Source organism: Barbus barbus (assembly GCF_936440315.1).
Source record: "Barbus barbus genome assembly, chromosome: 32".
Classification (NCBI taxonomy): domain Eukaryota; kingdom Metazoa; phylum Chordata; class Actinopteri; order Cypriniformes; family Cyprinidae; genus Barbus; species Barbus barbus.
This window is the reverse complement of record NC_136760.1, coordinates 27379196-27398007: the sequence shown is the minus strand read 5'-3', so window position 1 is coordinate 27398007 and position 18812 is coordinate 27379196. Positions and strand designations below refer to the sequence as shown.

The window sequence follows — 18812 nt, the reverse complement described above, 5'->3', positions numbered from 1 at the left end:
CACACACACACACACACACACACACACTAGTGCTGCTCACATTGCAGCAGGACAGAGACATGTTAAACATTAAACGGAGTCATCACTGAATCCAGAGGCCCTGCTAAACCTCTGCTTCCTTCTCCAGCATTACATCATCAGTTTATAACTAGATGTTCGCCTAATATTTTCTTAAACGAGCATCAAAAAGTTCAATCATGTACAGTACAGTTATAATTTTTGCTGCACGTTATACTATATTTTTATTATTTAAATGTATATAAAAAGCATATAATTGTTAATAAATTATATCTATTTTAACATTATTCAGAAAGGATGCATTAAAATGATCAAAATTGACAGTAAAAGATTTGTTTCAAATAAATGCTGAACTTTCTATTCATCTGTGAATCCTGAAAAATAAATTCCATCACTGTTGTTTCACAGAAAACAGTGGTTTTAAATTGTAATAATATTTTTGATCATCCCTGGGGAGCATAAACGACCACCATATATCGGTTATCACCTATAACAAAATAATTAAACTACTATAATAAACTAAAAAAATTATTTCTATGTCACTGCATTCTAAATACTCATTATTTTAGTATTTCTTTTAATTTTTTAGATGACTTGATGCTGGAAAAGAAAACTTTTTTTATTTCTATGATGGCGATTATAAAACCAAAACATGTGAGATCGTCTTGACATAGTGAGCACTGATAAGCCACTACTTTTGGATTTGTATTGTGAAAAGCGCTATACAAATAAACTCAAATTGAACTGAATTAAATCGCCTAATCAAACTGCGTGTATTTCTCAGTTAGCAGCTTCAATCTGTTAGCATCACACACACGAGCGATGGGACAAACGACCAGCCATCACTTCACTCCGAATCCCATCACAGGCCGAACGCAAACCTGCTAGCACACAGCGAGAGAGAGCGCATGCGCACACATCCTTACCTTCTACAGGGAGGAAAACAAACCCAGAGAGAGGAGAGACAGAGCACACATTTGAACAAGAACGAGTGAAAAGATCCACTGAGAGACAAGAGCAAATAATCAATAAATAAAAACACTGATAATGCACAAACACAAGCCTAGTTCTCGCTGAAGCCACATCTGAAAGCTTTAACCTCAAACACTCACTTCCCCAAAACACATGAATCAACCTCACAAAACCTCTAGATTTCAGCCTCAAAATTATAAGCAATATTATTATTAGGAAAATGAAGCCTATTTTAGAACTGTTAAGATTTTAGAATTGAAATTATTTATATTTTTATATTTATATAAAATAAAATTATTATATTCACATATTCTCCTGCATATTGTGTAATGCAAATAAATGAACCTTTATTTTAATTTAAATAAATTCACTTTACTGTAAACGATTATAAAAAATGACAATGAATATATTATAATTACAAAAAAACTAAAACTAAAATTGTCACAATGCATAAAATCCTGATAGTCCAAAAACATTCTTCCATGTCTTTAAGACATATATTGTTTCTTTGGATTTTTTTTGGAAGGAATGTTTTTGTGAGACTGATTCATACTGATTCCAGAAGCTTTGAAAACTGTGATATGCTGATATTTTCAAGCATGCAGTAATACATCAGCCAGATTCAGTGTCTGCAGCACTAGAGAAACAAGGATCCAACCCAAATAAAATATTATTCATTCCAAAAACTGTTCAACCGCATCATTTTTACTCTTACAAGTGAGCAAAAAGCAACATTTGAGGCAACAAACTTCATTTCCAATGTATCTTCAGTCCAAAAGTGATCTGGAAGAACTTGTTATAGTTTGCACATGCCCTTTCCAGCCAAAATCTCAGGATTTCCTTCAATCTAGAAATCAAAATCCAGCCAGAAAGCCTGAAACCAGCTCAACAAACACACAAACAAATGCACACCTGTAGCTCATAATACACACTTCACCCTTCAAATCTAGATTTAAACAGTTTTTCATATATTTTTCATGTTCAAACCAACATTAGAATGCATATGCATGCATGATAATATGCGTAATAAATATTATAACGCCACAGATCCGTTCATGCGTGTGAGCGGACAGTGAACTGCATCTTGCGCGTTTGTGAGGCGGCTTTATCTGGCATGCACATGAAGACACCATGACCTTTGCCCTCTCACACACCTTATTGGCCCAGGCGTCCTCGTCCCAGGACGTGAGCTGCAGCACGCGGATGATTTCATTGATTTCTGCGCTCATCTTCTCCACCGTGAAGTTCCTGTTCTTCAGGGCCTCCTCCACACCTTTGCCCTGAGACATCTTGGTCGTTACGAAGATCTTGATGCCTGTGTGAGACACCAACAGATACGTTCTGCTCACCAAGGCTGCATTTATTTGATCATAAATACAGCAAAAATCTGTTTTCTATGTCAATAAAACTGTCATTTATTTCTGTGATGCGCAGCTGTATTTTCAGCATCATTACTCTAGTCTTCAGAGTAATGCACAACATTTTTGTGGAAACCGTGATGCATTTTATTTTTCAGGATTCACAGATGAAGAGAAAGCTCAAAAGAACAGCATTTAATTCAAATAGAACATTTCTGTAACATTATAGATGCCTTTACCGTCAGTTTAGAGCAATTTAATGCATTCTTGATGAATAAAAGTATACATTTCTCTGGATGTAAGAGGTCAGAGGTCAGATCAGACCTGAGATGAGAACGGGCAGCAGCTCTTTGACGGTGTTCATGGAGTTGACCAGCATGACTCTGTGCTCCTGATGAGTTAATTCCTGCTGCCGCTCGTCAATCATCTTGGCCATCTTCGTCATGCCTGTGAACACAAATACATTCAGATGGGTGATGCTTTTAAACAGGGACTGATTGACCAGTTTAGTCTAAAAGTAGCATACTAACCAATAGCACCACTCAAGATCACTTTACAAAGCCAAAAAAATTCATGTGAACACACAACAAATCAGCAACAGAATAAGAGATGATGAGCAATTATAGAAGCAAATGCAAAAAAACTAAAACAGACGCAACATGACGAAGCATTAAGCGATAACTCAAGATAATTTTTTCAATAGCATTTATTTGAAATATAAATATTTTGCACCATTATAAATGTCTTTACTGTCACTTTATATCAATTTAATACATTCTTGATTAATAAAAGTATTCATTTCTTTTAAAAAACCCTTACTGAACACTTTAACGGTAGTGTATTTATATTTATATTTCCTAGAAATATTTTAATATTTTATTGTAAATATTATTTACTATTTTTTTACATTTAGGTTTTTTCTTTGCTAAAAGCATTCATCTATAATGCACTTCACAAAGCCAAAAAAACTAACACAAATCAGAATTTAAACAATTAAAAAAAAAATAAAGCACATTTTAACAGTACTCAACATTTTAACAGTAGCATATATATATTTCCTAGAAATATTTTAATAATTTATTGTGAATATTGTTGCTATTATTTACATTTTTTATAATTTTTTTCTTTACTAAAAGAGAAAAAGCAACAGTCTGGACAGTATACAGCTATAATGCACTTCACAGAGCCAAAAAACCAAACACAAATCAGAAACAGATTACAAACAAACAGTAAAAAAACAACAACATGCATTAGGCGATCACTTAATCCTAATCAGACACATAATCAAGACTATTTGTATTAAATCACAGTGTGAAGCCCCAACTCATGTAATTTTAACATTAAAATACCTGGTCCCAGGTTCTTGGTGTAGGTGATCAGGTCCTCCATGGACTCCACCACCTCAGCCACGGTCAGATACTCCAGAATCCCTTTACACACACGGATGATCTTACGAACCTGAGATCAGGGAAGAGAGCAAATATTCTGTCAGTATCGATGCACAAGCTCAGACCCACAGGAATAAAGCCATTAAACAGTTTTAAATGCATCAGACCTCGGCCTCATCGAATGTCAGAAGCAGGTCAGAGGTTCCAGACAGGATCCCACGGGACCCATCGATCAGATAATCTCTGGCTTGGACAGAATACGGGTCGGCCTTCAGCATGTGAGCCGCCTGAACCAGTTTAGTGCACGCGTTCTCAACCCTACAGAGAACGAGACGAAACAGAGCGGGAGAGAGGGTTAGTAACTGCCTTTCTTATGGTTACACCTTCATCTGATTTTATACTGAAGCTATAAACACTCCGTTTGATCAAAAATACAGGAAAAATTGTGACATATTATTACAATTTAAAACAGCTGTTTTCTATATGAATATATGTTAAAATGTAATTAAATACTGTGATCAAATCTGTATTTTCAGCATCATTACTCCAGTCTTCAGTGTCACATGATCCTTCAGAAATCATAATAATATGCTGCTCTGCTGCTCAACAAACATTTCTGATTATTATTAATGTTGAAAACAGTTGTGCTGCACAATATTTTTGTGGAAACTGTGATATATTTTATTTTTCAGGATTCTTTGATGAACAGAAAGTTCAGAAGAACAGCATTTATTTAAAATAGAAATCTTTTCCAACATTATAAATGTCTTTACTGTCACTTTATCAATTTAATGCATCCTTGATGAATAAAAGAAAATATATTACTTAACTTGTTAACAGTAGTGTAGTTACGCATATTTCCTAGAAATATTTTAATATTTTATTGTAAATATTTTAAATGTAATTTATTTTTTTTTACTAAAAAAAAAAACTTTTACTAAAAAATATATAATCAGCAATCTGGAAAGTATACACCTATAATGCATAAATTTAGAAACATATTTGCAGGAAAACAATGGCAGACAATGCAAATCATTACTGATTGGTCTGTAATTTTCAGTACTTTCAATGCACACGCATAAAAATGGATGCAAAAGATCAACCAATTTTGACATTTCAGTGCACACAAATCATATGCATTACATGTTCTGATTGTGTATAGTATGTATTTTTCAGTTTTGGATTTAGTCAGTCACTCCCCAACACTGTCGGTCCCACATGCATGCTCTTTCACAGTCAGCAGCTCTAAATCACCTAGGAGTGACGTATTAGGCCCCAATTCCCACAACACACACACACACACTCATGTCCTATTCATCTGTGTCCGACTGTCATCAGGAGGGTTCTGTTGTAGTTGCAGAATGGTGTCATATTTCTCTGTGACAGGACAGACCACAGCTGTGTGTGTGTGTGTGTGTGAGACAGGAGAGCAAGGTCACCACTGTGTGTGTGTGTGTGTGAGACAGGAGAGCAAGGTCACCACAGTGTGTGTGTGTGTAGGCTACAGTAATGCATATGAATTTTAATCAGCATTACTGCACCAGGCCACACACGAACACAAACTATATTTAGAGGGAAACAGAGGTTGTCCATTATGTGTCAGTGTTTCCAGTAATCCATACGTTCTTCCTGAGTCAGGGATCTGAGCACAGCAGAATGGATTCACGTACGACTCAAAGCAGCTGCGCAAGAGCATCTAAAGCTAAAATCCTATTTGAGCACAACACAACCACAAGAATGACACAACATCTGAGTAAACAGCTCAAAACACCCACAAAAACAGCATGCAACAAAGTCGAACAGATAAACCTCTGTGAACCAGTCCTGCTGGTCTGAAGATGGTTTATGGTTCAGAAGATTTTCAGCTATTTCCTGTTTTATTTTATTTAGTTATTCCCTAAACAGCAGCGTGATACACAGATGTTTGTGTAAAAGGCTGGAGATTTCCCAGCTGCTGGACTGTGTTCCTGAGGGACCTTCACACTGACAGTCATCTAAAGTGATAAATCAAGCGAAAGCCATTCATTTTCAATGAGAGTTGGCGATTTGAAGGGATTTTACTGCGAGAAGTAGAGATTCGTTTTGGATTTGAATCATTCAATCACTCATTGCATAAAATCTCTGAATGATTTGCTCATGAATCGAACTGATTCAGTTCACCTCACTGACTGGATGTGTTCGCAGCACTTGACATCCCACTGGAGATGAAGATTATCAGCATTACTGAGACTTGAAATACTGTTATGATGCTTTATGGTGTTTCCGTCCTTTTTGAAGCATGCAAGCTCCAGTCTCAAGTCAAAATCACAAATAATTTGTTGAATAAACTGACGAAGACAGCAAGCCGATACATTTCTCATCTGTTTTGATCTCCTGCTAAAATAAAGAGATTTGTAGAGTGCAGACATTGAATAACTTTGATATAAGAAACAGGTATTTGCACCTAAAAGCTGGGAGAGCAGTGAGTGTTGACATCTGAATAAGGCAAAAGAAATGACTTTGATTCAGAAGAATTGTTTGGTTCCAGTATTTTTAAAGACTGCATACAAACAAAAAGACAAACCAAGAAGAACAGAAGACTTGGACTATTGGTTCTGAATCGTAAAAGTGCCATTTTAAGAGTGCAAAAGACCAAATAATGCATTATTTAATCTGTCTTTTTGTGTCATACAGGTTTAGAATGACATGGCATTTTTGGGTGAACTGTCCCTTTAAGTTGAGCACAATTTTTATGCAAATGAGCAGTGATGTAATGCAGACATTTGATACATTGCTACATGTCCATGATGTTGCCTCAAGTCTCATTTAAAATGAACAACTCTGGTTTGTATGTAGATGCAAATCAACTTCAGTGTAAACAACCCCATACTGATAATTCTGAATGATCTATATGACTATATTTCATAATTCAAGAGTAAAGCAGAGATTTTGTATGATTTCTGAGGCAGTACCACATGTAGAAGAGCTCTAGTGCTCGTCTCAGGAGGTGTAGTTGTGTTTGCTCATGAACGCAGCTGCTCCGGCATGTCCACACCTGATTTATTAGTCAACACACCTGCATTAGAGCACTTCCTCCCTCAGCAAACACACACACACACACACACACACATGTTGGTTTTTGTGGTTTATGGGGACTCTCCATAGGCGTAATGGTTTTTATTCTGAACAAACTGTGTGTGCTATTGCCCTACACCAACCCTACACCTAAACTTAGCCCTCACAGGAGACTTTGTGCATTTTTAGATTTTCAAAAAAACACCATTGAGTATGTTTTTTAAGCCTTTTGAATTACGGGGACATAGGCAGTGTCCTCATAAACCACCTTCATATTGTAATACCTCTGTCATACCCATGTCATTATACAAATTTGTGTCCTCAAACCACATAAACATGCACACACACACACACACGCATACACAGACACACACACACACACACACACACACACAACAGAGTTTGCTAAATTAATGTGTTAAGTGTACATTTATGCATTCATCCAAAAGTGATTTAAAATACATTCAAGATATGCATTTTATAAGTTTATGCATCCTATATGAATCAAAGCCATGGCATTTAAAAATACAGAAAAGGATGAAGGAGGAAGAATTTAGAGCGGTGAGGTTGCTGTTAAAAGGCTGATGCAGGCAAAACACAGAGTGCAGTGCCATTATTCACACAGGACCACACACTTTACATGCCTTCCATGACCTTTACCTTCAACAGAAGGCGTGTGTGTGTGACTTACTTTATAAAGGCAGGTGGCATGTCTCTCCTCATGATGGCATCCTCGGTGGTCTGAACCGTCTCTTTGCCCACCTGCATTGAACACACACACAAAACACACAGTAAATGCATGTATAAACCATAATATACACACACAGCATCATCACACACTCTCAAACATGAGGCTCATCTGAGCGGAAATGCATAAGAGCATGGCAACTTTAATTTCCAGAATATATGATTTTATTTCTTCGGTGCAACAAAAAAGAAATTTATTGCATAATTTCCAGAAGATTTTTTCATAATAAATAAGCACGAATATAAAGAAAGCAAATAAATAATAAATGTAAATAATTAAATAAATAAATAAGAATAAATTAAGCATAGTTTCAATAAACTAGTTCAACATTTCTTTAAGTGAATCAATTCAGCTCAGATTCAATGATTCGTTTCCGTCATGAAAGTAGCTCCATATCAAACAGTTAGAACTTACTACACTTTTACATTTATTTTTTATTTATATTGTCCACAATGCACACATTTGCAATGATATTTTAATCAAATGAGCATTTATTGCAACTAAACGGTTGTGAATCTGTATCTTTAACTACACGTCATCATATAACAAGCCAATAATTACACTGATTCAAGTCTCTCCAGCAAAGTACAAAATAACAGCTCTCGATTCATTGGCCGTGTGTTTGGCGTGACCATAATGACCGCTTGGCTCTCATCAGGTCAGCAGGTCCTTTCATTCAGAGTCATTTCCACATTTCCACGTCTGTGAGTCAGTGTTTAACTCCAGATAATCACACGAGCAGGTCTGCTGTCATACACATGACTTCATGTTTGGTTGGTCTCCAGCATCTGCGGGTTGACAATATGGTCTCGCTTAGGAAACTCAAGGCCAAGTTTTCTCCCAAAATTAGCTCACTGATGTGATTTTAACATGATGAAACTAAACCAAGTCATTTTATTTACCTGCAGTGCTCAAGTCTACAAGTTTATTTCTGCAATGTGATGTGAAATAAGTCCTGTTTCACATCTGTGTGTTATTCTGGTCTCTAGATAAGGCTCAGGTCCCTCTTTCGGTGTAAACCAAATGCACAATTTGAGCAATCGTTTCTGTCTGTAGCACAAATGAAGTTTGATCCTAAAAGAGTTAGAGCTTTATTCAAATCGTTAATGATAAATATAAGCAAGAGTAATTGTAATACCACTAATAAGCATAACTCTGTTCAATCGTAGGCTTCATGGTCAGACGAATCGGATGACATCGGATCAGAGAACATTCCTGTTTTTCCACTCGCTCTTGGTCTGTGTTTCCTCACAAAAGAGAGCAGTGTGTTCTTCTATACGAGCTGCTCAGCTAAAATAGAAACTGTGACGGGTGCCTGGCAGTTCACACCACTCACATACCAGCCGTTTGTGTTTAACACTCACACACACACACACACTCACACTCACACACACACACACACACACACACACACACTCACACACACACTCTCACACACTCACACACTCACACACTCACACACTCACACACTGCTGTCAGGTTACAGCGTTCCTATCAGACAGGTAAGAACAGGTTCTACACTGCTTTAAAGGGATAGTCCACCCAAAAATGAAAGTGTTGGCTTTCATTCTTTCACTATTTTCCATGGAACATAAAAAGAGATTTGTTGCATAAATTCCAGAAAGTTTTTCATAATACATACTGAAGTCATAAAGTAAAAATATTCATTAATTCAAATAAATTAAAATAATTAATGTAAATAATTTAAATAAACTAATTCAAATAAATTAAACTCAAAATAATTCAAATTTATAAAAAATTAAATAAATGTAAAAAATTATTTCAAATAGACAAAAAGCTGTAATAATTGAACTTAAAATAAATAAAAAATCATTTAAAATAATAAAAATGTATTATAATTTATTAAAATAAATGTACATAAACAACAATATTTGACATAATTGACATTTAAATAAATCAAAAATAATTCCAAAGAACTAAAATTCATTCAAATTAATTCAAATAAGTCATTTAAAATAATTCAACTAAAAATAAAACAAAAATAATTTAGAATAATTCAATTCACTATTAATTTATAAAAATTAAATTAATGAAAATTAATTAAAATAAATACAAATGCATAAATGTAAATGAATGAATTCTACATGACTTCCACTATATTCCAAGTCTTATAAAGTCAACTAAACAAAATGTAAAATAGTTCTTTCCTAAAATATTCCCCTTTAGTGAAGCTCATAAATCTTGTTTCCATTAATGTTCAATTCCAAAATGATTTAATGTCATTATTTCAAGCATTATTTGAAATAGTTTATTCTTTTCATTGATGTCAAATCCAACATGACGTATTTGAATTGAGAAAGTGAATCATTTTCAGTGAATAGCACTTAAATTTGACTCAGTTCTTCAAACATAGCAAATCGCATGACTTCAGGAGACTCAAAATATAGTGCATGAGTCGTGTGAACTACTTTCATGCTGCTGTTTTCGTCATTTTTGGAACTCAACAGCCTCATTACGACAATAAAAACATCCCCTTTTGTTTTCCACCGAAGACAGACAGTCATACGGGTTTGGATCGACACGAGGGGGAGTAAATGAAGACAGAATGAACTGTTTCTGAAGGCCTCGCACATCTTGCAGTACTGAAGAACAGTTGTGCCGCCGTAGGTTTTGAGAAGCATTCACGCTGAAACATCACTTAATGGTGAAGTAACTTCCCGTAACCCTCATTATAATACTGTCTGCTCCACACACACTCACTCACAGCAGCTGATGAAAGGCTGATGAAGCGGTGGAAATGCAAGGACAGTCTGCTCGCGTCTGGCCAACAGACAGCCCTTTGTACGCGCTTCTCAATGCTCTACACACACACACACACACACACACTGAGAAGAGCCCTCAGAGCTGAAGAGCTCACACACACACCGCTCCTGTGCTCGACTCTATTGAATAAGACAATCATCCACAACCATCTTATTTTAAAATTGACTTATTATAGCACCGAATACCATAAAAATACTTGCATTTGGAGTAAAAAGAAACTAGAGAAAACTCAATCATGGTGGAAATTGCAGAAACTCCACTTTGATTAGATTAGATTGCTCAGCAATGGATGCTCTGCAGTGAATGGGTGCCGTCAGAATGAGAGTCCAAACAGCTGATAAAAACACCACAATAATCCACACCACTCCAGTCCATCAGTTAAACATCTGGAGAAGACAAAAGCTCAAACAAATCCAGCATTAAGACACTTTTAACCTCAAACCCTCACTTCTGGCTAAAATATGAGTCCATAATAATGTGAAGAAGTGAAATCAGGAGAGAAATCTGCACAGATCAAACACTGTTTACAAGCCAAAACAGCTCTAAACAAATATATGACTGGATTTTGATGTCAGAGACAACAGGAGATGGACTTTTTCACTGGAGGAAGTGTTATTAAGTGTCATTTTCAACATCTTAAAGATGGATGTGTTTCAGCTTTTGTCTTCTCCAGATGTTAACTGATGGACTGGAGTGGTGTGGATTATTGTGATGTTTTTATCAGCTGTTTGGACTCTCATTCTGACGGCACCCATTCACTGCTGGTTATACTCTGTATAATTGTGTATGTGATGAATAAAAATCTTGAAATCTGATGAAGAAACAAACTCATCTACATCTCAGATGGCCTGAGGGTGAGTAGATTTTCATCTAATTTTCATTTTTGGTTGAAATATTCCTTTAAGTTTTTATTGCAACATATATGACATGCAGAAGACTGTTCTTTTGCAACAATTTCCACTTTCAGGATAACATCGACTTCTCAAGGATTATGAACACTTTTCGTGACGCGTCTTCTACAGAATCATATATCGTCTGTTTTATAGATATATACAAGTTGCACTCCATGACATCGTAAAGCATGTGCATCCTATCATGATGTAGCTGTCGATAACCAGCACTAAAAGAACTCAAGGTACTTCACACAAACAAGAAGTCAATCTTTAACTGGACTAATCCTGATGCCAATCCAACCATTTCAGTCTCAACAGGTTTGTAAACCTTTTTAATTAACCTCATAAACCACAGCCGTACTCACTAACCATAACATAATCCAGTTCTCTCCACACACAAAAGCAATAAAATATCTGGCACCCAAACAACGCAGCAACACTCTGTGATTGATATGAAAACTGTTCTGCATGAATGAAGCTCTGCTCGTGTTTCCAAACTCAACGTTCCTCCTAAAGGTTTATTTAGGACACATTATCTCAGCGTGTAATTAAACTGCTTTCCCCGGCTACAGGCTGATGATAAACGTTCCCTTCTGTGAGCGCTGGGTGAATGGAGAGACTATATCTGTCTGATCCGGGACACACAAACAACTACAGACTCACAGTCTGCACTGGAGTGAATCCTGAGGAGCAGTTTAGGGAGTAAAAACCTTCTCTTCTCTCTCAGCTCTGGAACATCTGCTGGAACATTATAATCCTGAGACAAAGCCAGAGCTTCCGGACACACTGAGAGCAGCTCCATCCCCCTCCCTCCGTTCATTACAGAGACTTCCTCAGATCACTTCAAACACAATCTGCAGAGAGCAAAGGCTGCATGAAACACTATTTGAAGTCCTAGAACAAAAATGGCCAAATACATGAACCAAAAAGCATTCCTCAGATTTGAACTTTAGATAATGGCTAAGTTTTTGACATCTAGAAACTAAGGCCCTATGAAATCTCTTTTTTTTTTCTTTTTTTCAATTTCAGTTTTTTTCTGGATTCTGTTATAACAGTTAAATTAAATATTATTACTCAAAAGACATGTCTAATGAATTAAAATTTTATTTATTATATATTTTTTTCTGTAAATGCATTTTTTTCTCTATTCAGTTTTAACAGTTAAATTACATTTTATTAAAAAAGCATGTCTACTTTATTAAAAATACAATCTAACAACAATTGATTAAAGGTTTAACAAACATTACATTTTAGAGCCTGTGAAATCCACTATTTTTTCACAAATTCTGTTAAACATTTTTCTAAATTTTCTTTTTTTTTTTTTTCATTTGAATTTTTCTGGATCCTGTTTTAAGTTAAATTAAGTTTTATAAATCAAAAAGCATGTCTACTTAATTTAAACTTATACAAACTAATTAATTTAAACTTATGCAATTTATTACGTTTAACAAAAATGTAGCTTTTAGGGCCCAGTGAAATACATTTAATTTTTTTTTATCAAATTCTATTTACTTTTTTTCACAAATTCGGCTTGTTTGAGGTTTATTTATTTAGAATTGTAATTTTTCTGGATTTTTTTTTTTTATTCTGTCTGAAAATACATTTTATTAATCAAAAAATCTGTTTAATTAACTAAAGCCATGAAACGTATACGATTTAACAACAACTGATTAAAAGCTTAATTTTTTTTTACATTTTCAGGGACCTATGAAATCAATGTAATTTCTTTCCCAAAATCTGTGTTTTCTGCTTTAATTTTTCTGGATTCTCATTTAATGATTTAAACATTTTAATTATCCAAAAGCTGATCTGCGGATGAATGCAGCTTCTGTTTGAGGTAATGAGGTCGTGCAAGTCGTGTGGTTGAGCTGATGCTGTGAAAGATCCCATTTCACATTTCAACTTCCTGCAGAAGCTTTCTAGAAAGAGAATCAAGTCCAAGATCTCCACTGAGATTAAACCGCTGATCTTCCATCTGGAAGGGCATGTTTTCAGGGCTGGAACAAGTGCAATTGGAAAGGCAAATAAACAACTCCCTTCTCCTTTGGTGCCTGTGTAAAAATGCAGATTAAATTCTTTCTTCTAAAATAAGAACTGAAGGAGTTCATGACATTTAGCAGCAGTAGTGTTGGCTAATACAGCCGCATTTCTCTCACTTCTGATAACAAACGCTTCTCTTGTAGTATAGGGAGGAGGTTTTCTTCTTCTGTGTGGTCTTGAGAAATGTTCAGCCAGCGTTTGACCCTTCAGCCTCTAAAACTCAAGACAGAGATCCTAAAGAAGACACGGAGCCGCACATTCCCAGCGCTGACCACAACATATGAGCGGTTACACAAAACAACAATGTGAGAACATCAGTTTTAGATCGGTGACATGGGACGCATCCTAAACTCACTGACTTCAAGATAAAAAGATTTAACAATCTAGAGATGGCGACGCAAGAGAAATTTATTTAATATTTGAAAATATAATTGCAAAATATATATTTTAACATTTAAAAATGTATAATTACTTAAACTATTTGATTTTAAATTCATGTTTTTAAACAATTAGATTTTATTAAATGTACAGATTTTATTACTCAGACGGGTAAAAGAGAAATTAACTTAGAATTAATGTAATATTTGTAAGTATAATGGCAATATATATAATATATGTTTTAAATAAATAAATATAAATTAGTTTTATCACAATTTAATTTTTTTAATTATTTTAAAATTATGTTTTTAAACAATTACATTTTATTATATGTATACATGTTTTATTTTACTATTGTACTTACATGGTTAAAAAGAATGAATGTTATATTGGTAAATATAATTGCAGATTTTAATTTCACATTAATTTAATTAATATTTTAATATTTAAAATGATACATTATGTTTACTTTTTAAAACATATTTAACATATTTTTGCTTTAAAATCATTTGAAATAATATAATTAATGTTTTTAAAGTTTTAAACAATCACTTTTTATATATTTTATTATTGCTGACTGTTAAAAATGAATAGTGATGTTTATTTTTATTAAATTAATTTAGACCCAGCCTCATGCCATTCTTTATGAGTGATGTTGTTCTCATTTCACAGAAAAAGCAGGATAAAATTGCATGATTAAGTGCGTCTGATGCTCTGCGTTCTGTCCTGGAGAGACACTATGAATAATTCACTAGAGTTCATTCAGGATCAAAACATCATTTCTATTAAGCACCCTGAGCTCTGATATCCCATCTCAACTAAAGCAGGAAATCTTTTCCGAATGTCTCTGACCAAATTAAACCAAATTACACATAAATAAATAGAGGAAGAAAAATAATGCAAAGAGGAAGGAAGATGACATACGAGAGAGAAAAAAGAAATAAAACAGGAACCGTTCAAACGCGAGGGTGGGAGGAAGAAAGTTTTAATATTGTACTATATTGACCCCCATGCTGTAAAGCACTCAGATTAATCTGAGATGAAGACGAGTGACATTAGAAACCGCAATAGCATGAGATATTTAAGAAAATAACATCCTGTAAAGCTGCACAGACAGGAAGTGTTTAACAGGGTGGGGTCACATTTACACATGCATTGCAGTCAGACTGAGACACCTTTAGATGCCTAAACAAATCATGACCTAATCTAACTCTCAGTTTCTCAGCTTCAGTAGATATTAAGTTACTGTGACACAGACTCAAGTCAGATTCAAAGGAAGAAAAACCCCTGTCCGTGTTATTTCAGGAGTCTAAAGTTAACCCTGGACAACTGCTAAGAATAACTGAAGAGCAGGAGTGTGTTGATGAATTTACAGGCTTCTGAAGGTTTTGTTTCTGTTTTAGGTAACCGCACACACACACACACACACACACACACACACACACACACACCAGCAGACAGCTGATAGAAGCACTTCTGCAGAATCTCTCCAGGACAGACTTCCCTTCCTCTGTTTAAACACACAGTATACTGAGAGACTGACAGCAGATCAGATCTGTCATAATGTGGAAACCACGCTCTGAAATTAACTAGGGCTTGAGGTCAACACAACTCAAAGCAACTAAAATTATATATTAAATTAATTATAGATGTATAATTTAACTATATTATTTTATAAATACAAAAATGTTTTTTAAATAAATTATTTAGATTTTTAAATCATTTTAAATGACCATTTTAAAATAATGTTTGTAAACAATAATATTTTATGTATACATTTTTATTTATTATTGTGCTATTATTGTACTAATGGTTAAAAATAATTAATGTACTATTTGTAAATATAATTGCATATTAATTCATTAAAATTGTAATGTTTAAAATTATTAATTATACATTTACTTAAAAATATTTTTCATGTGTAATATTTAAAATTAATGTTTTTATTTGTATTTTTATGTATATAATTATTTATATTCTGCTTTTCATTATATATGTAATATATATATAAGAAACCAGAATAAAAGAAAAGCAGACATGATTGGCTGTATACAGTATAGAACTATATCATCTAGTGTTTATTGTGTTGTGATATCGTGTGCATTATTTACAGATAAATTTGCATATGCAAATTGTACTTAAATTTGTAGGATGTATTCTCACTTAAATTAATTGATTCATTTACATTTTGGACATAAATGGACAAACTGTGTATTTTTTGGACTTGAAAAACATATGCCAATGTAAAAAAAAAGCCCTTGAAATCAATTCTAAGGGGAAATATGATCCTTTATGAAGTTGTGTGGTTGGGACTGTAGAGGTTAAAGGATCATGTGGTTTGATGTGGATGCCTCATATCAATATCTCTCTGAACCGCTGTAGGTTATCTGAGCTTCGTCAGATGCTGGGGAGAAGAATCAGTCTAAATAAACGCTCTGCATGTGAAATTAAAGACCCTACATGAACGAATGTGGTTTCCAAGCAGGGGTTTTCACAACAATGCCATATAAGAACCAGTTTTGGTTCCCCAAAGAACCTTCCAGCGAACAGTTCTTAAAATAAACATTTTTCTTGATGCATCAAACATTTTAATGAAGATTGATGTTGAAGATTGAATCCATGATGTTAAAACTTCTTCAGATGCCAATAAAAACCTTTCTTTTTAAGAATGAATCACTGATTCGTGAACTTTCATTGTGTAACCTTGAGCAAGACAGCTCACCTCATGTTCCTGAAGGGGACTGGACATGCAATGTTAGCATAAATCCTCAGTTAATCGACTAGTTTGACTCAGACATCAGATGCATTGAATGGCATGTCGTGGCACAGCGGTGTTTCAGCGGGCAGGGCGGAATCCAAGAGGAAAAGGCGGAATTCGGTTTGGATCAAAGCCAGAGAACTTCAGGAAACTTTCGCGGTTACATTAACATCAAACAGCGATACTTTACATCCACCCTGAGAGTTTTACACATGCATTCGCGCTTAGAAACGAGAGCAAAACCCCGGACTCTTACCCGGACAAGGTTGCTGACAGCTGCCTGCACGGCGGCTACGGGAGCGGTGAGATCCGGGATGGCTTTCCCGTCCACCTCTCCCTCCTCATGCATGATGACCAGATGAGAGATCTGCTGGGCCACCGGCTCCAGGATACTCTCTATCGTCTTCGTGTGAAAAACCGGCATGATGAGCTCTTAAGAGATCACAAACTCTCCTTCCAAGTGTGTATCCAGACTCCCCTCTCAGAGACTATCCCACTCAAAAACACACTAACTCTCCTTCATGCAACACACTGACTCTCGTGGGAAGCGACTCGTTTCGCGAATGAATCGCTCGTTAGAGTCGGTTCTCTCCAGTTCGCAAAACGACTCGTTCGCGCTTCACGAGTCAACAACTCACTGAATTTGACATGTTTGACACTTATTCACTAAAACTAAACTATTGTGCGTGTGTGTTTTGTTACCAGCAATTTTAAATAGTAAATAATCCAACTGTAATAGTATCTTTTTAATGTCACTATAAATTATTCATTAGATTCTAGAGTCAGATAAACTTGGTCAGCATTTACAATATTAACAAAGCACAATATTTAAAGTATTAGGTTTACTATGAAAAGGCTATACCATACTAGCATGTCTACTTATATAACATTCTAGTACATTTATCCAAAGCGACAAATGAGGACAACAGAAGCAATCAAAACCAACAAAAGAGCAATAAATAGGCTACTATTTACGTTTTGTAACACACACACACACACACACACACACACACACACACACACACACACACACACACACAGGGCTACATATATATATATATATATATATTACAAAAAGTAAAAAGTAGCCTATGTATGTCTAGAATTTGATTCATTACACAGGCCACTAAATCCTTTGCTATTAATCGCTATGGCAGCTATTCTACTGTAACATTTTTTTTGTAAATGAACTCTGTTTATCTACATACACATTTATTTAAAACCAGTTTTAACCTCTAGGAGTACGTGTGACAAACTCTCTCCATGAACTGACTCGCTGAAATGATCTGTTCGAAAGAATCGATTCGCGGCATCCCACGAAACCTCCCCGATGACGCAAACACAAGCAGAAGCAAGCGCCGGCGATTGGTTCGCGCAAGCGTCATTCTTCCTGATTGGCTCCGCCCATAACCTTTGTAGCGTTTGCTAGAGACGCGAGTTCTTCCCAAATTACGTAATACATTCTCATGCCCTAAAAAGGAAACGTGATTCTGTTCTGGACATAGGCGTAATTTACGGGTGGGACGGGTGGGACATGTCCCCACCACTTTTTACCAGGCTCGATATTGTCCCCACCACTTTTAAAAAGTAACTGAAAAATAGATTGCGTAAGGTATGTATTAAAGGAAAAGCACCATCTACAAATCGGCACTCTTCATAATCTAATTCATTCATTTAACAAATTTTTCCGCCGGTCAGAAGTTTTTCAACATCCTCAAAGATGAATATTAAGTCTCGTTGTGAAACTATCGCGAGATACGCGATATGCGTCATGGGATATGTAGTTTCCTTTCCCTATAATTAATTAGTCTACAGATCCTGTACCTCTTTTAAAATTTATTTGTAGTCTACAATGTTAATACTGTATTTTAGTCTTAAGGTCTCTGCACACTGAGTCCGAAATTTTCGCATGCGTTTTTTCGCATTCGCAATCTTAAAAATTCGTCACGCACAGAGACCTTGCACACTGTAAGTAAATCGTGACGTATTGTCAAGTACGTCAAGTATTGTCACTGAGTCCAATGCGTTTTAATTAATCCGTTGCGAAAGAATTCGCAAAACTATACAAAATGTCTTCAAGCAGTGAGGATGATTTTGTTGGCCTCTCTCTTTTTAAGAAAAGAAAAAGAAAAAGGAAATATTGGGTCCATCCAATCCTTAGATTGGGCAGAGAGGAAGGAGAGTTCCACCTCCTTATCAAAGAGCTGCGGGATTATCCCGAGAGATTCAAAGTTTATTTCAGGATGTCAGTGCCTCAGTTTGATACTTTGCTAGCGATACGGAATCCACATATTAAAAAGAAGACCACCAATTTCCGTGAACCAATTTATCCTGAACAGAGACTGTCTGAGGTATGGATACACACACACAGACACACACACACCCCGAACTGCGGCATCGGAAAGGTGCGCGCCAGGCATA

At 35.4% G+C, this 18812-nt stretch overlaps 1 protein-coding gene across 1 annotated transcript in view; it reads right to left on the bottom strand.

Annotated features, from left to right (window-relative positions):
* LOC306852303 (vinculin) overlaps positions 1-16931 on the bottom strand; it is a 33149-nt gene extending 16218 nt beyond the window's left edge. The window contains exons 1-6 of the mRNA XM_079389016.1: positions 16648-16931; positions 7482-7552; positions 3904-4054; positions 3698-3806; positions 2673-2795; positions 2145-2305 (exon numbers count right to left, since the gene is read on the bottom strand). Of these exons, the coding sequence (XP_079245142.1) occupies positions 2145-2305; positions 2673-2795; positions 3698-3806; positions 3904-4054; positions 7482-7552; positions 16648-16815 (783 nt within the window). The 5' untranslated portion in view covers positions 16816-16931. The remainder of the gene's footprint in view (positions 1-2144; positions 2306-2672; positions 2796-3697; positions 3807-3903; positions 4055-7481; positions 7553-16647) is intronic.
* Between the last annotated feature and the right edge of the window lie 1881 nt (positions 16932-18812).